At 36.3% G+C, this 27,565-nt stretch overlaps 2 protein-coding genes across 2 annotated transcripts; both read left to right on the forward strand.

Annotated features, from left to right (window-relative positions):
• Positions 1-12,542: 12,542 nt before the first annotated feature.
• Positions 12,543-13,514, forward strand: LOC137713378 (uncharacterized). Its single transcript, XM_068452665.1, has 2 exons — positions 12,543-12,753; positions 13,120-13,514. The coding sequence occupies exons 1-2, from the start codon at positions 12,543-12,545 to the stop codon at positions 13,512-13,514; spliced, it is 606 nt and encodes a 201-aa protein (XP_068308766.1).
• A 2,227-nt stretch (positions 13,515-15,741) lies between these two features.
• On the forward strand, positions 15,742-23,734 carry LOC137712887 (protein TRANSPARENT TESTA 9-like). Its single transcript, XM_068452070.1, has 20 exons — positions 15,742-15,925; positions 16,559-16,610; positions 16,723-16,799; positions 16,890-17,023; positions 17,224-17,317; positions 17,448-17,505; positions 18,198-18,306; positions 18,425-18,545; positions 18,623-18,809; positions 19,148-19,419; positions 19,672-19,760; positions 19,872-19,927; positions 20,330-20,377; positions 20,519-20,659; positions 21,266-21,371; positions 21,898-21,972; positions 22,081-22,130; positions 22,242-22,392; positions 22,462-22,628; positions 23,199-23,734. Exons 1-20 carry the CDS (start codon positions 15,873-15,875, stop codon positions 23,478-23,480), a joined length of 2,322 nt encoding a protein of 773 aa, XP_068308171.1. The 5' UTR covers positions 15,742-15,872; the 3' UTR covers positions 23,481-23,734.
• Positions 23,735-27,565: the final 3,831 nt, after the last annotated feature.

The raw sequence follows: 27,565 nt of genomic DNA on the forward strand, positions 1-27,565 counted from the left end.
TTGTTTTGTTTTTTTTAGTATTAGTCGTGGCTATTTAATGACCAAATTTGTATCTACTAAATTATTATGCGCCAATTGAATGAGTATAATTTTTTTTTTTTGAGAGAGATGAAAATAATTACGTTAAATTCTCCTAAATTACGAGAAAGATATATGAATTTAGATGTAGAATGTCACATCCCGCTCCGGGGCGGATCACTTCCCGGGCCCGCTCCACCACCGTAGCACGATATTGTCCACTTTGGGCTTACCATTCCCTCACGGTTTTGTTTTTGGGGAACTCACGAGCAACTTCCCAGTGGGTCACCCATCATGGGATTGCTCTAGCCCCCTTGTCGCTTAACTTCGGAGTTCCTACGGAACCCGAAGCCAATGAGCTCCCAAAAGGCCTCGTGCTAGGTAGGGATGGGAATATACATTTAAGGATCACACCCCTGGGCGATGTGGGATGTCACAATCCACCCCCCTTAGGGGCCCGACGTCCTCGTCGGCACACACGCGGCCAGGGTTAGGCTATGATACCAATTTGTCACATCCCGGCCCGGGGCGGATCACTTCCCGGGCCTGCTCCACCACCGTAGCACGATATTGTCCGCTTTGGGCTTACCATTCCCCCATAGGTGACTCCGACTTATATGCTAGCCATGATTGATGAGATATGGATAAGTCGTACATGTCACTATAGGTGACTCCGACTTATATGCTAGCCATGATTGATGAGATATGGATAAGTTGTACATGTCATTTTAGATGACTCTGACTGATGTATCACTTTGTATTGATTAAATTCATTTGGCATACTTATTAATGTATGATAGCGTTGATGGCAAACCGTGGTTTTGGTCATTTCTGAGCATGATTTGGATATATGTATATATGTTGTACTGTCCTATAGAAAACGATAAGGGGATTACTGTGAGGGGTTATTACTGTTAGAAAGGTAATAGTTTTGGGAAACTTGGTTTTACAGCTTACTCACACTTTCTGTTTTGTACCCCTTCAGGTTTTAATTGCTGAGTTCGTATCGACGAGGATATATATAGCTAATCTTAGTTTTGGTGGCTACTTTTAAGGGTATGATTCTTACCCACACTACTGTACCTTACTTATGCTTTGACATCGCGTGTGAAATGGGTTCGCTCCCACTCGTAGCGCACTCTGGTACTTAGATACTTTTAGATTCAAATTTATTCACTTTTTATACACAATCACATTTTATGGCTTCGTCACCTTCCAGGTGTCGGCCAGCACAACTCGATTCAGGGTCCAAGTAGACTTTCTGGATCGGGGTGTGACATAGAAGATGTACTACATTACTCTAGTCAATTTAATTAAATTCAAATGTACGTACATATCTTCATTTGTAAATTAATCTGTTTTTCCCAGAATCATTTTTCTTCCTGTCACTTTCCCCGCAACTTTCTTGCCCCTTAACTCTCTGGTCAACAATCCAATTCATTACCCTAGCTTAATCTATATTTTCATGCAATTCTTAATTAACAATTAATAATATGCAAAACTACACCTTGCAATTGCAACGCTATTTTCATACCATTTATTTTAATTATGTTTAAACGAAATTTTTTTTAGTGTATCGAGAACACAGTTCAATACATCAAATATAATAATACAATTAGTTAAAAGCTTCAAAAAACTCAACTAATTGTATTATTACACTTAGTGTTCCAAGTTGTATTTTCTGCACACTAAAAAATTTCTCATGTTTAGACAATTAAGCATTCAAAGTTCTATTGTATTATTTCCTTTAGCAGTTCAATATTTTAATAGTACCTAATTAGGATTAAAGAAGATAGGTATGTAATTAAGCGAAACTAGACAAGTAGAATATTGATACATGTTTAGCAGCTCCCTAGATCACCGGCAAATGCAACCTTTTCATCTTAACTCCACAGTTGGCAAATCTGTTGTTTTTTAGGTGAGAGTTTTATATTTAATCAGCTGCATATACATATATGAGCACCGTCCGACACATTTGTGAATTTCACATTACCTAAAACATGAACTTTATTAGTTGAACCAAAAACAAGACATGAACCTCATTACCCTAATGTAATTAAACCCGATTTTGATCCGAATCCGATTAAGTACTAGGGAATGAATTAAGATTTTCAATTTGATAATCTTAGCCATGTATGGATAAGAGACTTTCAAAGTTTTAATATTAGGCTATATCGTTAAAAAAACACTACAAGAAAGAATAACCATATGAACTCTATAAGAAATGACTCTTGGATTTCTCATTTCTTTTATGAATAAGAAATTACAATCAGTTTATATATACATGTGAGAAAATAGCTTAGTAACTAATTAAACCTGATTAACTAACTAATCTAGGATTAGTTACATGGACAGCTGTAACAAACAAGAAAGTAAAATACACCAGACTATACATGTGCTATAGGTGCCTTATTACACCCCCTCAAGCTGAACGGAGGAGGGCCGAGGCAAAGCTTGGAACGAAGGAGTTGAAACCGAGCTTTAGAAAGAGATTTAGTGTGGATATCAGCAAGCTGGGACTGAGTATTGAGGTAGTGCACCTGAAGCAGCTTGGCAAGAACAAGTTCACGTATGTAATGATAATCAATTTCCACGTGTTTGGTACGAGCATGAAAGACGGGATTTGAGGCCAGAGAAATAGCAGAAACATTGTCACACCAAAGAGTAGGAATAGTAGTGAGAGGAAGAGCAACATCTCTGAAAATCTTACAAATCCAGGTGAGTTCAGCTGCTGTGTGGGCAAGGGAGCGATATTCGGCCTCTGTAGAAGATCGAGCAACTGTATGTTGCTTCTTGGCGCTCCAACTAATCAAGTTGCGACCCAAAAATATACAATAGCCACTGGTGGACCTGCGATCAAACACACAACCTGCCCAGTCGGCATCAGAGTAAGCAGTAAGATGCACGGGACCCTTCTTAAACCACATGCCTTGATCAAAGGTGCCTTTTAAGAACCGTAAGATCCGTTTAACTGCCTGAAAGTGGGAATCGCGTGGACAGTGAAGGAATTGACAGACTTGATTCACGGCAAAGGAAAGATCCGGACGTGTCCAAGTGAGATACTGTAAAGCCCCAACGATAGACCTGTAGTCTTTAGGATCAGCCAAAGGATCACCAACATGATCAAGCTTCTGAGATCCGAGAGGAGTAGAACAGGGCTTACAACCTGCCATGTTGGTCTTGACTAAGAGATCTAAAGCATATTTGCTTTGAGACAGGAAAAGACCCTCAGCAGATCTGTGAACTTCGAGGCCAAGAAAATAGTGCAAGGGACCCAAATCCTTAACAGGAAATAAGGAACGAAGTTGCTGAATAAACTGTTGACACAGAGATGTATTGGGACCAGTCACAAGGATATCGTCCACATAGACAAGAACCAGGACAGGGGAAGGTTGAAGCTTCACAAACAGAGAGCAATCAGAGGTTGAGTTTGTAAAACCAAGAGAGATCAAAGCTTGAAACAGCCTGTCATACCATGCCCGAGGGGCTTGCTTTAAGCCATAGAGGGATTTGTGAAGTTTACAAACAGATGAGGGTTGTAAAGGATCAATGAAACCGGGGGGTTGCTGCATAAACACATCCTCTTGAAGATTGCCATGGAGAAAAGCATTGCTGATATCCAGTTGGTGTAAAAACCAATCATATTGCACTGCCAGTGTAAGAAGAATGCGAATAGTAACCGGTTTAGCAACCGGACTGAAAGTCTCCTGGAAATCAATACCCTCTTGTTGATGGAAGCCCTTAGCAACAAGACGGGCTTTGTACCGATCAATAGAACCATCAGGTTTCCGTTTGATCGGAAAACCCATTTGCAGCCGACCAAGTTTTGATTGGGAGAGGAAGGGACAAGAGTCCAGGTGCCGGTGGATTGGAGGGCTTGAAATTCTTCAAGCATGGCTTTATGCCAGTGATCATACTTGGAGGCTTGCAAATAAGTAGTGGGCACAAATGAACTAGGATCAATAGGGTGTTTGGTAGCTGCGAGCACTCGAGGCTTGAAGATGCCAACTTTAGATCTGGTGAGCATGGGATGATAGTTGGCTGGAACTGAAACAGTGGGAGATGGAGCAGGAGAGGGCTCGGGAGATGAAGAAGAAGTGGGAGGGGGCTGGGGAGAGGGAGAGGGAGAGGCAGTAGATGGAGGAGGAGTGTCTCGAGGGCCTGAAGAGAACAGCGAAGAAGATGTGGTGGCAGGGAGGCTGGACTGAGGAAATGGCAGGGAGAACTCAGGTGACACAGAGAGAGGGACAGAGGAAGAACTCTGTGAAGAACCATGGTGAAGAAAAGAGGAATCATGAAAAGGAAAATGATCTTCATTGAAGAGAACATGCCGGGAAATATAGACACGGTTAGAAGATACATCGAGACACCGATAACCTTTGTGTTGCAGGCTATAACCAAGAAACACACAAGGCTTGCTTTTACCATCCAATTTGGATTGCAGATAGGCTTGAGCCAAGGGTAGCAGCAGCAACCAAACACTTTTAACTTGGAATAATCAGGAGGCTTGTTAAAAAGAAGTTCCCATGGAGACTGAGAAGATCCAGAAATAGGCATGCGATTTATAAGATACAGGGCAGTAGAAAAGGCTTCGACCCAAAACTGGTGAGGAACTTTAGAAGCAACAAGAAGTGTCCGTGCAGTCTCAGTAAGATGTCGATGCTTGCGTTCCACACACCCATTTTGCTCAGGAGTGTGTGGACAACTAAATTGATGAGAAATACCATGTTGAAGCAAGAAAGAAGAGAAAGCAGAACCAGTGAACTCACCCCCTGAGTCTGTGCGAAAGATCTTGATTTTATTTCCAAGTAAGTTTTCAACATAAGCTTTGAACATTACAAAAGTAGAGAAGACTTCGGACTTGCGTTTTAAAGGAAACAGCCAACTGTATTTGCTATACTCATCCACAAAGAGAACATAGTACTGATAGCCACTAACAGATGAAACTGGACAGGGACCCCAGACATCACCATGAATTAAGTGCAACCTATCTGAGACAATAGTAGTACTAGAAGAAAATGGGAGCTTGTGATGTTTACCAATTGCACAGTCTGCACAAAAAAACTGAACAGAAGCTGAAGTATGAGGAACAAGCTTATTAGTACGTAAGATCCTTCTGAAAATAGCTGTGGAAGGATGACCAAGGCGTTTATGCCATTGTTGTAACGAAGCTTGAATGCTAACAAGTGCAGAATAGGAAGCTTGAAAAGGCTGGCCTTGCAGAGGATAGAAGCCATCCCTAACTGGGCCGCGAAAAAGCATCTTCCCAGTGGAACGGTCCTTGATGACAGAACCATCAGAATCAAGGGTTAAAGAGCAATAATTGTCTCGAAGAAATTGATATGCAGAGAGCAAATTGAACTTCATCAGTGGCACATGAAGAACATTATGTAACTGAAAAGCAGCATGTGGTGTTTGGAGAATAGAAGAACCTGTATGGTGAATTGGCATACCTTGGCCATCACCAGCATAAACCTTGTCTTCACCAGAATACGGAATGGGAGAAGATATTGCAGAGATATCATTGGTGACATGCGCAGTAGCACCAGAGTCCAGAAGCCAGGTAGGCTGAGAAGAAGAAGCAGTAGTGGCACACATAGCAGCAAGCTTGGCAGGGGGAATCTTTCCAGCAAAAGCATGATTCATCCGAGCATAGCAGTCAAGAGCCTCATGATCTGAAGAATTGCATATTTGACAGGGAGATCGATGGCCAGAAGAACGATTGAATCCACCAGAGTTGCGATTGAAATTACCAGAATTATGATAAAAAGAACCATTTCCAGGGCCAGAGTTGGGATAATTGCCACGATAGTGGCCACGGCCTCGATTGTTTTTCTGAAAATTGCTTCGACCACGATTATTACGCTGGAAATTATTGCGATTGTTATATGTGGAATGTTGAGGAGCATATGCCTGTGAGGGAGGAGGCGTAGGTAAAAGACCTTGCTGAAGAGATGAAGTGTGAGCAGCAAAGGCTTGAAATGGTTCAGTGAGAGACGAGGACGAAGCTTTCTTCTTGCGATGCATGAAAAGCTCTTTGTTCAGAAGTAATCCATGAAGTTCATCTAAGGATGTAGATGAAATTCGAAGCAGAATCGAATCAATGAAAGATTCGTAATCATCAGAGAGTCCATTTAGGGTAACAGCGATGAGATCTGGTTCCGACACCGGTGCACCGGCAGCCATAAGAGCATCAGAGATGCTTTTGATACATTGCAGATAATCAGAAATTGACAAATCTCCTTTCTGAACCGCATGAAGACGCGATCGGAGCTGGTGAATGTGCGCCGCCGAGACTCCGCCAAAACGTTGTTCCAGAATCTGCCATAATTCGCGAGACGAGGTGACGCCAACAGTGAATGGAATAAGATCTTCAGAGAGAGTGGAGTTCAGCCAGATGAGGATATTTTGATCCTTTTCAAACCAGATCTCGAAATCAGGGTTAGGAACTGCAGTACTTGTACCAGATTGATTGAGAAGAAAAGGCGATGGACAAGTCTCCGAGCCATCGATGATACCTGTAAGCTTGTAACGCCGGAAAATTGGAGCAAAAAGAGCCTTCCAGACGAGATAATTGTCCTTCTTAAGCTTTGTAGGAACCATACAACTGATGTTTTGGATGGAAATTGAAGAAATCGAAGAATTAGGGTTTATCGGAGTGGGATTTGATGAAAGAGGAGAGGGATTCTGAGCAAAAACTTCTGGATTTGCAGGCGAAGAAGTAGAAGACGCCATTGTCAATCAAGATTGTGCAAAGAAAGACAAGATTTGGGAGGAGAAGGCAAAGATTGCAGAGGAAGCTAGGATCGGTGCGTGAGCAGAGAGGCGAGTGATACCATATAAGAAATGACTCTTGGATTTCTCATTTCTTTTATGAATAAGAAATTACAATCAGTTTATATATACATGTGAGAAAATAGCTTAGTAACTAATTAAACCTGATTAACTAACTAATCTAGGATTAGTTACATGGACAGCTGTAACAAACAAGAAAGTAAAATACACCAGACTATACATGTGCTATAGGTGCCTTATTAAACTCTTCACACACTACAAATTTCAACGTACATAAAGATACCTAAATTGTACACTAAGTCTAGATTCTTGATTAGATTTATTCTTTATATCTTGACGTGATGTCTAATTTTACAATCTATCAATATAAGCATTTGCTCAAAATTTATCATCTTTCTCACATAAAACATACATACGCAGTTATATGTTACACATATAATTCATGTGCAAGCGTTTGCTAATTTGAACTACTCAGGTCCCAAAAATAACCAGGCCAGGGTGGAACCCCATACTATTTATTAGGCTTAGTAACTCCTCAAGGAAGAAAACAGACGCATGGATAAGTAGCTTAGGACCACAAAAATTCGAGGAAGCATAGCAGAGTGGGTCAAATTGTTTGATATATGATGAGGAGGATGACCATAGCCATCTATTTCTCATCCACTGCATGTGCTTAGTGCAGGAAGTTTTCAAAGGTCAGATTTTAAATTTCTCATACGATTTCTTCCACCGTTTTTGGTCGGTAGTCATTTTCTCAAGTGCTAACAAGAACACTACAAGACTTGGATGTAGGGGAATGATGTTATATTTTTACCGGTAGGGGAATGGATGTTATAAACTTATAGGTCATTGCTTGGACATTTTTGGAAAATTTTGAAATTATGTTTTTTGAAGACTTCCAATTGCTTTTCCGTAGACTCTTAAAATGGAGAGGAGCTTGAACAGTGAAATGATTTTTTATTTTTATTTTTTATAATGCAACGATATATTTACACAAAGTAATGGGAGAGTAAAGTGGTATTGAACTCGTCATTCACAAATTCGAAAGTAAGAAACTCTCACTTTCAGATAAAGAGAAATACAACTAAATCGTATTATTAATTGTATAAAAAGTCTTTAATCGATGCAAAACTTGGGTAGTTTTAATTTGAGAAATAATTTTCAAACACTTTTTTTTTTTTCTCCTTCTACACACTTTTATTTATTTATTTTATTGATTTTGCTCCGACTTATTCAATCTGAAACGGTAAAAAATAAATAAGAGTGTCTAGGGAGGAGAAAATGAGGGTATGAAAATCATGCACGTGTCGTGAAGGATAAGTGAGATACTTGAAGATTGGAAAGACATGCACGTGATTCAAAAAGAACAAAAGAAATGAGTCACCAAATAAGGACCCGACCTATGGTTTGCTTTTGGAATCTCCACGCACCAACCATTATTTGCCAAAGGAAGTGTTTTGTGGGGTGCTTTAGTACTGCTTACTAGGCATATGGCATGTTCGATCACCTTCTCATGACAAGAAAGGACGGTTTGATCCAATAATTAATCTTTTTTAGCTTGTCTCATCGCATCAGTCAAACTTCATGTAATAGTTATAGGGCTCGCCTGCATAATCAAACTTACTCTGAATAGTAATTGAATTATGTTTTACGTAATTGTGGTTTGATCGATTCATGTATGCATGCGCATAGAAATTGACGTACATTGACGTAGATGAAATTAAAAATACCTAACTCAAAATTAATTTAACAAAAAAATAGAAAGTAAAACAACATAATATTGCGTTGGGTACATTATACGTTATATACAATTTACAACACTTTACTTTCCTAATGTAAAATAATTCACAGAATCTTGGACAAAAAGGTTTACATCTAACCGGCGCTCGTGATGTACAAAAGAACAACCTAGCTATGGATTTAGTTCCTTACAATTTTGTCACGTGATATATTGGGACCCGGATGCTGCATGTTTACAGTGACTATTTAAATAAGTTGGAGCTATACGGTTGAACTCACAGAAATATCATAGAAGTTACCTATACATATACAAAGATATTTGTTTTATCCAAATTAGTATCTTGGCCTTCAGTGGTGTATGAGAAACTACTGTATGTTAGTAGAACACAACGATGTGGTATTAATATTATATTTTAGAATACAAACGCATTTTCATTCATATGATAAAGTATGCGTGAATTAATTAGTAACATCACATAACAAAATTGTAGTATCCTACTAAATAAATTTTTTGCTACTTGGGATGAAACCGGATTGTACATTTTTGCCCAGACTTTTTGACCAGATAAAATAAAAAAGATCTTGACCTTCCTGTGTTCGTACATACCATACACCATAACATGGTCTTTTCGCGTCTCATTTATACAGGCTAGAAAAGTAGCAAAGGTTATATAAACTTCTTGTTCCTGATTATGCATGATTAGACCATCTCCAACTTTTGGAGTAAAATTTTAAATTTTTAGCCTATAAAATTTAGGTTTTAACACAAAAATAGTTTTTCTACTCCAACCCTTCTGACCTAAATTTTTTAGCCCGAGGTTATTAAAGAATAAATTTGGGCTAATTTTTTTTTTTTTAAAAAAAAATTATGTACACTATACTAATTTAATTTTATGAACATTTTAATCTAAAAATATTTAGATTCTGATAAATAGTGAAAAATCACTAAATTTTGATGAATTTTGAGTTAAATAATTTTTTTAATTATTTTAACAGTTAGATTTAAATTTGACCTGTTAGATCTTTTTTTTATATTGTTGGATTTGATTATATTAGATATCAGCTGTTGAATTTAATGAAATTATAAATTTAAAACAAAAACATTAACTAAATTAAATGTGGACCGTTGGATAACCAACGGCCCTTTTGAATTTCGGCCGTTGATCATCCAAAAGAGCCGTTGACTCACTTTTCTTGGCCGACATTTGTTGGACACACCCACATGGGTGGGGCTGCCCTTTGCAGCAATGATAAATGTTGGAGTGCGTCCTTCATGTAGTGCGAGTGGTTTTGGGTGCTTGTCGTCCAACTCTCTCTCTTTCACTCTCACATGTGGGCTTCATCACTAACCTTGGCCTAAATTTTCACCTAAATTTGGTTTTTTTTTTTTATTTTTTTTTATTTTATTTTATTTTTAGTTTTAAGACATAACCCTATTTTAGAACGAGGGTTGGAATGATTTTTTTTTTTTTTTTTTGGGGTGGGGTGTAAAGGGAATAGAAGGGAAAATTTAGAACTTACACCAAGGGTTGGAGTTGGTCTTATAGTCTAGGTAAGAAGGTAATTTGAGCAGGCCGTGAAGGACGGGTAAGGTTTGAGTAAGTTTTATAATTAATTGTCGAGAAGGAAATCATGAAAATGATAGCGAATGTTGACCATCTTATGTTTTAATGTTTTGCTTAATCAAGGTGATATAGTACATTTATGTTCTTCATGCATATTTGGCATAATATACCAAAAAGAAATGCCAAAGGTGCATGATAGCGCTGTTATTGGGAAGGGAAGTCACTCACTAGTGCGTCTTACTCAGGGTGCTCTTTGCTAGGTCAATTCAAGCTCCAACCTAATCTTGATTGTAGTCGAAAGATTTTAGTTAGTTATCTCAATCATAAAATGATAAACTGAGGAAACAAATCTTTCACTAACAAAAATGGGGACATAACAAATCTGATCGTAGCTAGAGAGCGGTCCTTTTCAAACCACACTAATTGGCCTTTTATAGTCTATTTGGACGAGTGATTTCCAAGTAATATGTAAGCTACATTACTAAGTAATGCTTCACAATACATTAGATAAAGGCATATAAATTAGTCAATGCAAAGAATTGAGAGAAATTTGTAAATGACTATGTGAAAGGAGTCATTTGTCCCTCGATTTTTTTTTGTTTTTAATTTTTATAGAAAGAGTCATTTGAATTCCTTTGTTTATTGGCTTTGTGATGTTCACTAATGCATTTTCGATCTCTATCTAACATCCTGTAATGCATATTTCTTACTAATTTTAACCTAAAACTTCTTATACTAAAAAATCCCTTGTCCAGACACTCTCCTCAAAGAAAAGAAAGGATATTGCACATGCACAAACTTTTTTTGAGGTGAGACTCAGAGAGCATGAACTCAATGGGTCACCAGATTCACTATCCAAGGTCGGGCAAAGTGTTAAAGTCCAAGTTTAAGACTCTCCCAACTAAATGGGTCAGGCTAAAACAAAGCCCATTGGGGTCCCGGCCAGGCTGCGAACTTTTTGATGCCCATGAACAACCAATGCACGGAATTAGAATTTTTTTTCTTCCGTTGTAAATGTATCTAATGATTGAGTGTTACAAATTCACTTATGTTAAAATACGAGTTTGTGATAACATAGATAACAGTATGAATGTGTTCACCTCTAACTAAAGTATAGATGAACCCAAAATCAACATTAAACAAACGAGTAGAAAAGTATGAATAATGCTTGTATTCCGCCATGGCAGTTCAAGTTTTTCCATCTATGATTAATGCATCTTCACCATACAAATATCATAATCTGAATCGTTCATTCTCTTTATCATCGTCTCAAGAGCATATCTGCAAAAAATCCTCATAATGAACCGTTTATGTTTTTTACGCATATGAAGAACTAAAAGATCTCCGAATTGAATGAGTTTTTCCATATATGATCTTTATATGATGAAAAGAGAATGAACGGTTCGAATTGTGATGTTTGTATGGTAGAGGTGCATTAATCATAGGTGGATGAAGAAAGTTGAGGTTCCACCATAAAATCAATTGACAATATGGAGAGTAGCCCAACCTCTTATAAGCCTATGGAGAGTAGCCCAACCTCTTATAAGCTCATGCAAAGTCCCTCCTCCCATCAATGTAGGACTCATTTTCAACATGCCCCCTCATGTGTGGCGAATTTTCGAGCCTAACATGTGGATAACACAACGGGGTGACATGAAGCACATGTGGCCATTTGGCTTCACACGTGGGATAACCTACTCTGATACCATGAAGAAAGTTGAGGTTTAAAACCAATTGGCAATATATAGAGTAGCCCAACCTTTTATAAGCCCATACACAGTCCCTTCTCCTATCAAAGTAAGATTCATTTTTAACAGAAGACAAGACACAAGCACTATCCGAAAATATATTGGTGTACGTGAGTCCAAATTAGAATAAGAATGTAGTTATATCTTTATATGTTATTTCCTTGGTATGATTTTATTTCCTAGTCTAAAAGATATATTTGTCTACATGAGTCGAAATTTGTTTTTTTAGTATATCGATATATTTTTACACTAAGGGGGGAGAATTCAATTAACCCACACAATGGGCAACCTAATTTGATATCGAATTCGCCATCTACGAGATTCAAACTTAATACCTATCATTCCCAAGTGAAGAAAAATATCACTAGATCATAATATTAAGTGGCTATGTGAGTCCAAATTAGAATAAGAATGTAAGATATATTTTATATTTTATTTCCTTGTAGGATTTTGTTTCCTAGTCTAAAAGATATATTGGTACACGCGAGTCCGAATTAGAATAAGAATGTAATTACATCTTTCTATTTGATTTCCTTGGAGGTTTTTGTTTCCTATTCTAAATGGATTAGGAATTACTGTTTTCCTTGCCCTACAAGGAATGCTTGTATCCTTATAATTATGTGCACTCCACAAGGAGATCAAAGATCATAACTGAAAACATTCCTATAAGCTCGACATGGGACGCAACGCCAAACGGGTTGATACCGCCTTTAATTCATACGCGAATGCGTCTTCTGGTTTGATCGAGCCAGAGGGGATCGAACGTCTTTGTTCAGATATCGAAGTTGATCACACAGACGTAAGGATGTTGATGCTTGCATGGAAGATGAAAGCCGAAAAACAGGGATACTTTACCCTAGAAGAATGGCAAGAAGGATTTAAAACCCTAACACTATGTTTGGATGAGGGAAATAAACATGGAATTTTGGTAAAACTTGGAATTTATAAATTGACAGGCACCAATTCTCTTGTTTGGATTCATAAACATATAAATTTAGAATTTCTGCGTGGTAAAAAAACTTGGAATTTGGGACCACCAAATCCCAAGTTCAAATTCCATGTAAATAGGTGTCATTTCTCAATTTCTATGATTGAGAGTTTAAAAATAACAAATTCCGTATTCAATTCCATTGTTATTTTAGGTTAACCAAACAAGAAAATTTACAAATTCTAGAAAATTAAATCTCGTCATTTCAATTTTCGTCATTTTTAAATTCCTTAGTAATCCTAAATTTCTTCACCCAAACATAGTGTAAAGATAAACAAAGAAAATAAATTAAACAATGCACTTGCAGAGCTAGAGAAAACGGTCAAGGGGGAGCCATCAGACTTCATGGATTTCTTTTCCTATGCATTCAGATATTGCTTGACGGAGGAGAAACAGAAGGGCATAGATCTAGACATGATGTGCGAGTTGTTAAATATTGTTTTGGGATGCCAATATCCAGCGCAGGTTGAGTTATTTACTCAGTATCTGAAGATTCAGAGTGATTACAAAGTCATAAGCATGGATCAGTGGATGGGTTTTTACCGGTTTTGCGATTCGATAAGTTTTCCAGATCTTAGCAACTACGATCCTGAACTTGCATGGCCTTCGATCCTTGACGATTTTGTTGAATGGATACGAGAAAAGCAGACCAAGAGCTAACTGATCGTTTTCGGATATGGCCAGGCCACTACCATGGCCGACAGTTTTGCAGCGCGGTCGGACAAAAACAATCAAATGGCCTTGGGAATTTCTTTCTTCCCTTTCTTTTCTTGCAAATATGAAAAGCTTCCTCAAAGTGCTCACTTTTGGAGTTGTATGTTTGTGATATGAATTTGGTACAGAAAGTTTTGTTGAATGTTATTGCAGCTTCCTTAGTTTATCCAAATTTTTTATTGAATTTGGTTCAAACGAAGAAAAACTGAAAAAAAAAAAAAAATTCAACTTCGAAAATTCCGAAACCGAATTAAATTGCCTATTTATAGTTTGGTTATATATCAAAATCAATCGTCTAACACTAATAACCAATTATAATCCCTCAAAATATGTTGTATTCAATTGGTTTAGTGAGAGATTTTAATTGTTTTTACAAATCCTATTTAATCAGGATTTTAAGTCATTCTCTGAAAGTTTTAGGTGTATTCAATTTGAATTTTAAAGAAGTTTATAACATTACCGGTGTATATTTAATTAGAAATTAATTTTTAAGGTATTTTAAAAAGTGGGGAATTTGAAGGAGTTGGGGGAGATTTCGTAGTATATTTAAGCCTCTCTAATTTCACCTCCCCTGAGAATTGAGACAATTCACTCAAAATTTTACTTAGAAGGGTATAGTTAAATTAGGATTTGATAGCATTTTAATGAATTTTAAAATCTGGATATATTCAATTAGGATTTTAAAAGATTTTGAAATTAGAGTGTAGTCAAATTAGGATTTTAGAGGATTTTAAAAAATACATCGAAATTCATGAATAGTCGATTAGGATTTTAAATGAGTCTGCAGATGTCTAGGATTAGTGAAATTACTATGGATTTACTAGGATTTTGATGAGTGATGAATTCTAATGGATTTGAGGGTGTGTGGTATAAATACCAAATGCTATCAAGAATCCAATCCTTACCCCTCAGATTTCTTTTCACGCCAGACGAGCAGTCTTCTCCATTTGAGAGGACCTGCTGCGAACTCAGCCGTTTTGGACTTCCATGGCTGATCTTAAAATCTTTGCAGGCATGAGAAGATGTCCCAGCACCACCAACATATTTTTTCTTTCTTCACCGACTGCCCAAACATCTCACGTAAATTCCCTTGCTGACGCTTCCTTTCCCTCCAACTACTTCCTATCTCTGTTGTACTTTTATTTGCAGAAGACACCTTTTTCAATTCTGCTTTGGTGCCTTTGAAATGTCACCATTCATTGTTAAAACCAACCAACGTCACTCTCGAAACACATATTCTTTGGCTTGGGTTGGATCAATTCCTCCAACCCGTATACATTCTAAACGTTATTAATTTGTGCTATTACTACGGTATGAAAATATGCAATTAACTAATCACTGGATTGAGGACCGTGATTTCAGACGGTGTAGTAGAATTCACATAACAATTAGGGTTTCAATTGTAGTAATTGGAAAGGTTAATCTCAGCCACATGATTTCATTAAAAATTATCCCACAATTTTGGGTGTGATTTCTAATTTTTTTTTTAAATCATAAGAAATCTAAGAAAGAATCCATACAAATCCATATAAATCTATAATAGAAATCCACATAAATTTGTCAAAATCCATATGGAATTGTAAAGTCCATTAAAACTCTTTAAAATCTGTCACCTAAAAAAAAATCCATTAAAATCCTTTGAAATCCACATTGATTACACCTCCATTAAGAATATTTAGAAATCAATTAAACTCTATCAAAATCCATGAATTTATAAATCAACTAAAATTTCTCAATCTCAATTGAATACACCTCGTAAATGTACCTCCATTATAATCTTACAATTTAGGTGATGAGATTACTTTAATACCTTAAATGAACTTATTCATTTGTTTGCTCTACTAATTTGAGACCTAAATCAAAACAATTTGAATTTTTATGTTACAATGATTCATTATGTAATAAAAGGATTCGAGACTTAAACCAAATTAAATAGAGAACTTAAAATGGAAAACAATTTATGTGAAACGAGTTTATTATTAGTACGATAAAATTTTTTTTTACACTAAAATACATTTTAAGAACGAAACACCACGTTATAATTAAATCCGTCATCATGTAAGTTGGTTCTACTAAGAAGTGAGCGTGGAGAACACGTGTAGTATTTTGTTTAGGGAATGTGAAGGGAACGTTGACCGTTAGTTGTGCCCCCCAACCAAACAGCCAACGACAACGAACAACAACGCCCATCTCCAACCTTCCTTCCCTTCCCTTTGTACCAAAATACCAAGAATACAGCTCTCCGAGCCGTCTTCGGTTTGATCGCTCAGGTCAGTCAGTCTCTTAACCGCCGCCGCCGTCACCATGTGGCGCTCTCTCTGGCGCTCCATCGACCGCTTCTCGCTCCAGTACTTCAAGTAAGTTCCCTCGTTTTCCTCTCTCCAATTTTTCAACTTCTGCATTCTCTCCCAATTTCATAAATTAGGGTTTTGTATAAATTAGGGGTTTACAACTTGTTAGACTAGTCCGTCATTTATTATAAACAATTGTTAGTAAATTTGAGTAAGAGTAATCAAAATAGTCGAATTTGGGCTCTCTTGAACTAAATTGAGAGCTATGGTATATGGGAAATAAATCTTGGATGTTAGTAATTTGATGTATATTTGAAGGAATAAAGAGTGGTGGGTGAATTTTAATATAGATACTTGTCCTCTAACCAGATTCAGAACTTGATTTTTGGAAGTGTGGAGGTAATGCCTACATTGTATCATATGATAGATTGAGGGCATAGAGGGTGAATTTTAGTTACTCGTTCGGTGACCAATTTAAAAACCCGATTTCTGGAAATGTAGAGGTAAGGGGTAACAATGTCTACAGTGTATCTATGATTTAGTAGTTAAGTGAAGTTTTGCCCAAAGAGTGTATCTCATTGTTTCATTTTTATTGTATATTTGAAGAAAATGTAGAACAGTTGATTTATAGGTATCCTCATCGTATAATCATCATCAAGTATTTATAATAATACTTCTTTTTTCTTTTTATGGATACAGGTACGTAATCAATGAACTGCGGGAGATCAAAGTTGTGGACGGGCATAATAGGGTAACTTTCGTTTGACTCTTCTATAAGTTCATTTAATTTAATTTAAAGCATCAACCTTTTTCTTCCCTTTAACTCATACATCTCTCTTTTTCCTTTTCCAACTCTCGAACAGGAATTAATCATAGATTTACTACAGTCCATTGTGGAGCTAGTTACTTATGGAGATAGACAAGACCCATTAATTTTTGAGTATGAACTGTTGTTCATGGTAAAGTTTCTATATGGGCACGCTTTTTTTTCTTGTTCATGTTCTAATTGTTATTTATAATTTATATGCAGATATTTTATGGAATACCAAGTTTTAGCAGAATTTGTGCGTGTGCTAAAGATCAGTAGAAATTCAAGAATTGAGGCACCGTTGCTTCAGTATCTGAGTATAATGATTCAAAACATGAATAGTGACCATTCAATTTGTAAGATTCTAAATGCAAATCAATATTTACATTTACTCCTTCAATTTTTAGTTTACCGAAGATTTGGTAGCTGCAACCATGGTGGAAAATCAGTTCTAATATGCCTTCTCCTGTTTTTCTATTTTTGTCTTTCACCAATTGTGTCATTGGTTAAGCTTATTGCTTGTACTTATTAGTGATCTATGGTTTTTCTGTTGCAGATTATTGTTTTAGCAACGACTACATCAACAATATTATAGGACATAAGTTCGAATTTGGAGGAGATCTAGCATTATATTACGTTTCCTTTTTGAGGTCTCTCTCTCTCTCTCTATGTATTTAACTCTTATTTGCTAAAACAGTTGCGATGCAGTGTAAGGTTGATTTTGTCATTACTTGTGAAGTTTATTATTCTTGTCTAACTCCCTTGTTTCTATCTCCTCAGAGCAGTTGGCAATAAGTTAAACAAAGATACACTTTGCCTTCTTCTGAAGGTTCATGGGGTAAGTTAGAGTTTATTGTTTAAATTTTTGGTACCATTCATGATTTACTTGTTAGATGCAGTTCTGTTTGCAATGGCAGTCGAAATTGTATTTGTATCTTGCATACCATTGGTAATGGATGTGAAAACGTTGTTTAAAGTACACTTTCAGTGGGATCATACTATATTTAAGAACCAATAGCTATAAATGTTTGGTTTTCGGCCTCAAGGTTGAGCCTGTTAGACTACAGCATGTAGGTCGCTTCATGTGTCCCATGTTCTCATTTTCTGTTCTCAAGTGGTTTCAGGCAGGGCCATCAAGGATTGGTCCAGTCCTTTTTCTCAGTTCTCATTGTCATGTGTGGACTCTGGAGAACTGTAATGCATTTCCTCTTTTTGGGGTCTTATCTGTTATTTTCATCATCATCTAGGCTTGAGTGATATGTTTTAATTTTTTTTTTTTTATTTTTAATTTTTATAATTTATGTTGTTTTTGTAAGGGCAGAAGCAATAATGAGTTACAAGAAATGACAGTCACTGTTTCATACCTTGATCAATAATTAAAAGATGGTCACTACTTTGTTGCTGCATTTATTTAGTGTGCTGTTAAATTGTTTTTGGCATTTAGAAAGTGTGGGAACTTTACTTAGTGTGCATGTCTGATATGCATGACCCATAATTAATTTTCATTTCCATGTCTCCCTCCAATCACAGGATGCTGTAGTTTCATTTCCTCTGTATAATGAGGCTCTCAAATTTGCCCACCATGGGGATACGATGATTCGGACAGCTATACGTGCATTAACTCTCAGTATATATAATGGTATACTGTTATTATCTCTCTTTTTCCCCCTTTCCTAACCTGCTAACAGAAGAGACTCATGAAATTTGGTTGCAATTACATTTTCCATAATTTTAAACAGTATTTTTTGGTTGTGCAGTTAGGGATGATATGGTTTATCAATATATAACAACTCCTCCCGTCTCGAAGTATTTCTCAGATTTGGTTTCAAGCTTAAGCAAGCAGTTCTTTCATCTAGATTCCCTGGTCCATGATGCAGAGTATGCGTACTTCAATTTGGTAAAACAAGATTCGGGTACTTTGTATATGCAAAACTGAATGGTTAATATTGATGCAGGATGCGTACAAGTCAAAAGAAAGAAGAAATACTTCTGGAAACTGATAAGATAGTCGATGATCTGTATTACTTGAAGGACATGCTTGGTATAGGCGAATCTCGTTTGAGTAGAGTAGTAACTGAAAATCTTCTCAGAATATTAATCTTTCCCATATTACTCCCATTACTGCAGATAGGGCAGAGTAATGTAAGATGTTCTTCCTCGTATCTGCTTCATTCACATTCTTATCTCCTTCATGAGAAGGAACAAACTTTTGGTTGGTAGATAGTTCCTATTGGAAAACCTAGAATTGTGTACTTTACATTTTGGGAAATGATTTCTGCACATCCTTTTTGACCTCCTGCACACCCCTCTTTTTGAAACCAATTAATATATGTTGAAAAGTAATCACAAAAAACGCGATCAAGCATCGCTAACTCAATGTTAAGCTGCATTTGTTGTAATGTACATATTACATAGTGCTATTCGCAATCATATACTTTTCCTTTATGCTGTATTCATTCAGCATTTCATTTATGATCCAGGGCTCAAATCTATCTGCTGTTACGTCTTTCTATACTGTTTCTCGTCTTCTTCAAGTCATTGGTGGAAAGGGTATGTTCAATTCTGTCGCCGAAGTAATTTTATATCCTGATATGACTTCAAGTGTGAGAGATGCTGTTCAAAGGGACTCAACTAAGAGCAATGGTCATGCTGAATCTCTGTTGAGTGAAATGGGAAACGTAGTATCTTCTAGTCCTGAGACTGAAGGAGCAGAAAACACTAGCCTCCCTACTGATACTGTCTCTATTAAAAGGTTGTTAAATTTCTGTTTTAGTTCTTATAACCTCCTCTCCAGGAAAAAGAGAGCAAAGAAATGAGAGAAATGTAGTTTCCTTCTCATTATTTTTGGCAGGGGTACTTGAATGATAAGACTAAAAAAACCAATGCGTTCGCATTTCACTAAGTTAGTTAACAGGTCATTTAATGATTTCTTATATCAAAGAATGATAACAATTGATAATTCTTACATACATTTTGACTATTATGAATTTTTTTCCTGGTGCAGGAGTGGAATACTAGCACATATTTTCTCCGAGAATCATAGTCTATTGCTAGCATCACTATTCTTGTTGTTTGTTTTAGCAGAAACAAAAGGTACTAATTTAGAATCTGGTGTTGTACAGAAGACATAACTTCAATGCATCAGTCTGATTGCCTTTTTGGAACTGACTGAGCTCGTTCATATCTTGTATTTTCTTGATGCAGATCTTCATCCTTTGCTGGCTCAAATGATTGGATTAAGTGGAATGCATGATATGATTGTGAGTTAGTAACTTCAATTTTTTCAATGTACATTTTCTATATTCTGTAATTTGCAGCTGGTAATAAGTGAGGACTTAGTCTGCCGACTAATAAAAGCAAGTTACTGTATAATAGTTCTTTGTATGATGGTGATTAATCCTTATGTCTATCTGTCTCTTGAAGCTGTATTTCTTATTCTGCGCATTATGTATTTGTTGTTGCATTTAAAGACCATTACATTGATTTTCATTTTCAAGTTTTGAAACTTCTTGACAACCATTTCTCCTGTTTATGCATACCTTACTTGACATTTTTGTTTGAACGTTCTGCATTTACTAGTCTTGTATATGCAATTTGAAGATTCATTTTACTTCCTTCCACCGTCTTGAAACAATCTATTGACAAATTTTATTTCCCGACAGGATGTGGATAAAAATATTGGAAATCTCCTAGGGAAGCATATGGATCAGGTACAGTGTCTTTTTGATAATTATTGTTTATTTACATAATATATCTCTATTTGTTAGTCATTTTGGGTCAGCAATTTAACCATTTAAAATTGGACCCTTGTGGCTTTCAGTGTCATGATGAACTGAATTTTCATTTTACAGATATTAAATGCATTATTGAAGGTTTTAGCAAGTCAACCACCTTACTCTATACTAATCCAATGGCATACAGGGTGGTTCTTGCGGAAGCTTTTGATTTGTCATGGAAAAGGGCTTAGTCATCATAACTTCCAGCTATTCAATGTAAGGATCTAACTGATTTGGTAGAAGCACTTGTATATAAAATGAAATGGATAATGATTCTTGTTCACTATATTTTGGTTATGTTTTTTGATACCTTCTTAGTTTTTCATTTTTTCTTGGTAAGACTGAAAATGACCAGTAATTGGTTGAAGCTCCGAGTTTGAAGTAGCTCATACTTCGAAATTAGAAAACTTGAGGTTGAGCTTTCTAAATCCAGAGGAGATAATGATGGATATTTTTTAAAATCCTTGAGAAGGAATAGTACCACATCAACCTTCCCAGGGCCTAGCTTTGGAATACCACACTGTATGGTGGGAACCGTGGGATTGTCTATAGGTTTCAAGGTAAAAAGTTTGACAGATGGTAAATTGGGGTTACAGATAAATAGGTCTGTTGGTTTGAAATTCATATCTGCCTGGGCGCTATGTAGCTAATAAACGTAAATAGAGTTTGAAGAATGCTGTCTGACCTTTCTGAGGTAAGATTGAAAAGCAAGCCTGAAGTACACATTTATTTTTTCTTATGATCAAGTAGTCTATGATGTGATACGGTGTAAATCTGTCTTATACTTTCTAAAGTTTTATATTTTCTAGTTTATGTGGACAGACGTCATATCAGCGGTCCCGTGAATGTCTTCAGAAAGAGCTTGATGGATGCTGGTTTGATCATATCCCAGAGGCTTTCAGGAACGAATGGGCAAAATGTAAAGCAGGTAGGAGGTGATATGGTTTCTTTTATGGATGGTGGTGGTAATTTAGTTCCATTGTTCCCAAAACATTAAGCTGTTAGGATATAGACCAACATTTTTCATATTATACCTTCCCTTCCTGGTGAAATCCACATGGGTACCAATATAATTTGTGAGCTTGTAGTTGCAAGGGTTTGCACTCAAGATCTCGTGATATTATTCCATAATTTTTTTTTTTTTTTATCTCAAACACTATTGACAAAAGCTTAAACTATTAAGATGTATGCTAAAAATCATTTTATACTCTTAAAAAATCTCTCTCATGTGTGGAGATCATTATAAGTTCAGGAGATCATTATAAGTTCAGAGGTTGAAATAGCCGGATATGAATTCTGAATTAAAAATATCTCTCTCATATCATGTGAAGCTTCAGTTGTTAGCATGTGTCAATAATTATTTCAGATTCCAACGTAGGGCAAAAAACGACTTTATTTGATATGGAATATGGAACTACTTACTAAATTCAGTTTATCTATTTTCGAACGTACAGCTCTCGAGGAATCATCCCAGTGTAAAGATCCTCTTTTTCTCCTAGAACTTGACGTTAGCCAACAAACTACAGATGGTACATAATTTCTTCGTATTATTTAAAAAATTTCTTTATGGTTTTGTACTTTTGTTGTCGTAAAGCTTCAGAAAAGGGTTTAGATGATAGAGAAATATGATATTGCAGGTGATGCAACTTCATACTTTGCTTGGCAAAGGATGGTTGACGATGTGAAGGTAATCCTCATTATTAGTATCAATTTGAACATCTCTTGTAATATTGTACTAGTAATCTCCTCCTATTTTTATGTTGATTTCTCGTTGAAAGTTCCCTTGGTGTAATTTTAGGTTTTTATTCTACATCTTCAACTTAAATCAACTATTTTCAAAGGGGAATTGCTTGACCAACCCTTGCTGGACAGCAGTGCGTTTGCTGATTCAAGTGATACACGTGCTTCAGATGGTTCATCTGCAAGCTTTGGGTCGGAGGTTGCTTTAGGTGGGTATTGTTCAATAGTTGAATGATCTGTGTATATTTTATATTCTCACTTCCTTCAAATTTTTGCAGTATCCGGAATTCCATGTACAATTGCATTTTCCAACGCTGGCATCAGGGATATCTACCTGATACCCGTGTCAAGGAAAACATCTGGAAAAGTGATTCTTGCAGAGAAGCATCCTTTCCGTAGTCAACGTGGAATTGTACTTGCTATTGCGCCATTGGCTGGTTTAATTGTAAGTCCAAAAATAGTATATGCTTGCTTCTTGTCCTGGCCATGTTTGGTATATCAACATCAAGTTCAACTCTGAAATTCTTGACTTTAGCGTGAGAGGTCAATTAAGCTGATTAGTTATGATTCTCACATTGATCAATTGTGTCAATTAGGCTTATGGTTATGGCCGGTGTTCTTGGTGGTCTTGCACTATGCTAGATTAGAGTCCAATTGTTATATTGAAGAGTTGTTTATGATACAGGCTTGAAATAGAGTTGTGCAAAGCCTTTCCTGTTTTTTGGGAAATGAGTTTTTTGAGTTTCATAAGAACAAAAGACAATATAGTGTTACAAAGAGGCTCACAATCTGACAGTCGATGAATTGGCGACAAGGTATCCTTTTATTTTTTAAAAGGTCAATTGCAGTTAGAAGTGAGAATTATTGGCTTTAGGGTTTATAGGGTCTGTTTAGAAGTGGGAAAGAACAGATGAGGAAAAAGATATGTTAGTAACTTTGGATTATTGTATCTTTACTGTTTTTCTTGTCCTTGCTATTTTTCTACCTAGTTAATCTGGTTTCTCACTTGAAACAGCCAAAAATAGACGAGGATCATCCGACATGGTTGCATCTTCAGATAAGAGAGTTTGAACCAAAACTCCATAAAAGTAAAGTTAAGGGCCATCGTTCGGGGATGTCCAATCATGTGGCTGATGGGAGATGGACACTTGGTTTTCCGAATGCCAAGGCTTGCGAAGCTGCTCGATTGTCAATACTTGAGGAAACGAGGAAGCAGAGATCCTCTGTCGAGAGCGTACTTGCTCCTCTCGTGCAGAGTACTTGTCATGGAAATTTATCAGAGACCGAAGACGAGTGAAGCTTTTATTTGCTGTTGTAAGTTAGCATGCCAACAATCTCAGTTGAGTTCTGTCTTTCACCTCACCTTTTTCTTTCAAATTTTATTACTGTCACATAAAAGGGTTGTATTTACAGTAGTTGTTTATAATAATAGATCAGTACTGATCACCGAATGTGTTAGAAATTGAGAGCTAAAATGGCTTTCAGATAACCATAAGCGCTTTTTGTTACTATTAATATCGTCGAATATCTTCATCCTGGATGATTAAGAAATTAATCATCTTTGTTCTTCCATGTTAACGCACAAAGAATCTTTTAGCCGCGATTGTTTTTCTCTTTTTTTTTTTTTTTTTGTCATCGTCATTTTAAACACAATCTTTTCTGATTGATACTGATAAATGGTAGGGGAACGCAAACGATTAATGATAAACAATTTGTTTGATACACTACTAGTATTGCCAAGAAACAAAAAGATTAGCATTTGGTTCATGCAAGTGCTGGTGGTTTCAACCTTTTTCTTCAACCCTGTGCTTCTCGGGTTCAAACCATTTTCCATTCCCTTTTCCTAGCGTAGTTAAGAGTAAAAATATTGTATGTATTCAGAAAAGAAAAAAAACATTTTGTTCGCATGTTCTAAAGTCTGACTTGGGTTTGCCACTTTAATATAACGGTTAATGTTGTTATTCTTCACTTATAAGTGAGAGGTCTTAGGTTCGAATTTCGTAGATGATGAGTCCAATGTAGCTAATCTTGAGTCTTCTCTCCTAGTATAAATATATCGTTGTATCAATTAAAAATAATTCTAACTTTGGTTTGATTTGTAATTAGAAGCAAAAACATCCACCTAAACGTGAAAAACATATTTAGAAATGGACGTAATTGTTTTGCAATACATGTTCATAATAGTTTCTTAAAAACAATGTTCGTGTCTATATATTGGAGTACGAGAGATTTGAGCTTGAGACATTTCTTAAAATTGGCAAAGTAACTTGCTTTAGTTGAATGCAGGCCTAGCTAATCAGAATACCAAAATGTAAATTGCTGCAATCAAGTGCAGGAAAATCCGTGCTTTAAGTGATCACAACTCAACTGGACACCACTCATCTGAGGCAAATTAAGTGCACCAAAAGCTCGTGCTTTGAAAGTTTGTGCTTCAGTGCGGTCCTTGTTCTTTCACAGTAAAAAACTGATCAGCAACCTGCAGCTGAGTACGTACAGCACAACCATCTGCAAATTGAAGCACGAGTGTTCATCATATAGCTTGCACCTGCATAGTGCAACATGATCCTGATTCATTGTAGCAAAAATGGAATAGGTTTATGACCATAGTAGCGACAATGTATTCACTAAATATAAAGCTTGCAGCTGATGAAGTAGGCATATGTCTAATATCTAGTTAAATTATCTCATGAATCATGGTGAGTTTGATGCCGCCTTTTAAGTATAAATAATGAAAGATTTAACTAGTTTAAGTGCACCAATAGCGAAAAAGTAATGGAAACTTTTGGGAAAAGGTGTGTGTGGTACGTAATTCCATCGCCTTTACATTAACAAGGCTGTCATGTCAAAATTTGAGCAACTTTTTCTCATTTCCCTAACCTTTAAAGTCGACTGGCCGTCCAGGGCCTCCCTCTATATATTGCTATATACTATATACTATATCTATATGCACTATTTTCTCTCTCTCTCTCTCTCTCTAGATTTCTGGTTTGCTGCTCTCTTCACTTGGATATTGCTTTCTCCCACATGGCCACGTATAGGGCAAAGATGCTCTTATTTGAAGCTCAAAAGCATAAAATGAGCGGCCCTTTTGAGTAGATAATGCCATATTTTACTTTTAGTACTATGGCTTTATGAGAGAGTGCCTTACTTTAAGCAAAAGAGAGAGGAGCCAGAAGAAGAAAAAAATTTAATAAAATATTACCAACTCTCTAAATGCATTTGTGTTCCCATAACTTATATATCAAAGCACTTGACAGTGAAAGAAGGGAAAAGAGAAAAGATACAAAACCCTCATTTAAACTTGCACTTTGGCACAAATCTCATGGGTGTCCATCCACAGATTAACAACTAGTACTTCTACAGTTATATGGACATGGCTTTTCCTTTTCTTTTCTTTCCTTCTTTCGTTCTTTAAACCAAGTTAACCGTTACTAGTGTTTGGGAAGAGGAGGAGGAGGAGAGAGAGAGAGAGAGATCGAGTTAGAGTTAGGGTGTATTCTAAGTAATCGTAGATATTCCTCATCTCATTCAAACGCTCCTTTTGTAGCAGTGCAGAGTGCTTTGTGTTCAAATTATTTGGTGGATTTCCTTTCTATGTCTTTTTAGGCCAACAAAGATAGAAAAAACTTTTTGACTGGGGAATGAATGAGCTAAGAATGAATAGTAGAGATTTTTGGATTATCTATACCTGTATAGGCATTGTTTGGGTCCCTACCCCCTATATCATACAAACTCCACTGCATATTTGTTTCGCATTTTTATATATGCATGAAATTTTCTCAAACAATATATATATATATATATATATATATATATATATATGAGAAATTCTACTATCTCCTTTAAGAAAAAGGGCATTGGAACTTTTTTTTCTCAGTAAAATTACATTACAATATTTCTTTATATCGTCGCGGAAGATCTCTTCTTTTATGTGTGAGGATCTCTGCATATATGTACATATGTTTTAGTTTTTAATGCATGTATTTTATAATGTTATTAGCTTAAACATCTAGCCATGGTGGCGAGTAGTGTTTTAGCTCTGCTTTGTATGTTTCGTGCTATATGGAATAAGACCAACTGATCCATCCACCAAAAAAGCTTACACAGTGCCCACAAAAAAAAAAAAAAAAAAATACAAGTGTGACTGATACAGCTGAAGAAGAAGAGTTTATTCAGTTTTGGATACTGGAAAATTGGAAAATTTACATGATACATTACAGCTAATACATAACATAATGTCCATGAATTTTATCTAGTTTTAGATAATGGAAACCAGAGAAGGATGTATATACAGTCTTCTGAAGAAGCTTCACAGCTTTCTTTCACAAAATTCTAAGTTTATTAACTGATGTTTGTTGGAAAAGTTAGCAATGTCAATTTATTTTTACCCAGAGTATTTTTGGTATTTTATACATTAAGATTTCTCTCATATTTGTTTCAGGATTAGATCTTAATAAATAAACCTCATGTAACTCGTAAGAATTGAGTCTCGGTTAAATGTAGTTTTTTTTTGGGTAAAGTACAAAAAACTACCTCAACTATTGGTGTCATGACACTTTCATACCTCATCTTTTAAAATTGACAATGTCATACCTCATCTTACGAATTTGTGCCAATGTTAGACCTCCGTCAGTTTTTATTAACTGATGTTTGTTGGAAAAGTTAGCAATGTCAATGTATTTTTACCCAGAGTATTTTTGGTATTTTATACATTAAGATTTCTCTCATATTTGTTTCAGGATTAGATCTTAATAAATAAACCTCATGTAACTCGTAAGAATTAAGTCTTGGTAAAATGTAGTTTTTTTTGGGTAAAGTACAAAAAACTACCTCAACTATTGATGTCATGACACCTTCATACCTCATCTTTTAAAATTGACAATGTCATACCTCATTTTACGAATTTGTGCAAATGTCAGACCTCAGTCAGTTTTTATGTTACTTTTTCTGTTAAATGCTGACGTGGCCAAAAATGGGACCCATTTTTATTAAAAAAAAATTAAATATTTTAAAAAAATTATTAAATATTTAAAAAAAATAAAAACAAAAAAAAAAAAAACTAAAAACAAAAAACCAAAAAAAACCCATCAACTCGTGTCCCCCCTCCCCAAAAACCTAGATCCCCTTCTCTGAGTTCTCCCCCACCCAACCCTCTCTTTCCTCTCTTTCTCTCCCTGCAACCTGCATCCCTAAAATCCCAAAACCCAGAAACCATTCCCACCCGAGTCATCATCGCCGGCGAGCTCTCAATCCCCTGAGCTGACGATCGCCGATTAACCCCAGACCGTTCCCTGCCACTCCCGTTGGCATCAGAGCTCTCCTTCTGGCACCACATGTGCTTCTGGTTCCCCCACTTCAAATAACACGGCAAGTTGAGATTGT

The sequence above is a fragment of the Pyrus communis genome, chromosome 13 (assembly GCF_963583255.1).
Source record: "Pyrus communis chromosome 13, drPyrComm1.1, whole genome shotgun sequence".
In the NCBI taxonomy this organism is placed as follows: Eukaryota; Viridiplantae; Streptophyta; class Magnoliopsida; order Rosales; family Rosaceae; genus Pyrus; species Pyrus communis.

Excerpts from the sequence above, each read along its gene's own strand:
- LOC137713378 (XM_068452665.1), top strand. The coding sequence starts at position 12,543 with ATGGGACGCAACGCCAAACGGGTTGATACCGCCTTTAATTCATACGCG. Across the intron at positions 12,754-13,119 it reads GCAAGAAGGATTTAAAACCC|TAAAGATAAACAAAGAAAAT; the intron begins TAACACTATGTT and ends CCAAACATAGTG.
- LOC137712887 (XM_068452070.1), top strand. The coding sequence starts at position 15,873 with ATGTGGCGCTCTCTCTGGCGCTCCATCGACCGCTTCTCGCTCCAGTAC. Across the intron at positions 22,393-22,461 it reads TGGGTCGGAGGTTGCTTTAG|TATCCGGAATTCCATGTACA; the intron begins GTGGGTATTGTT and ends AAATTTTTGCAG. Across the intron at positions 22,629-23,198 it reads CGCCATTGGCTGGTTTAATT|CCAAAAATAGACGAGGATCA; the intron begins GTAAGTCCAAAA and ends CACTTGAAACAG.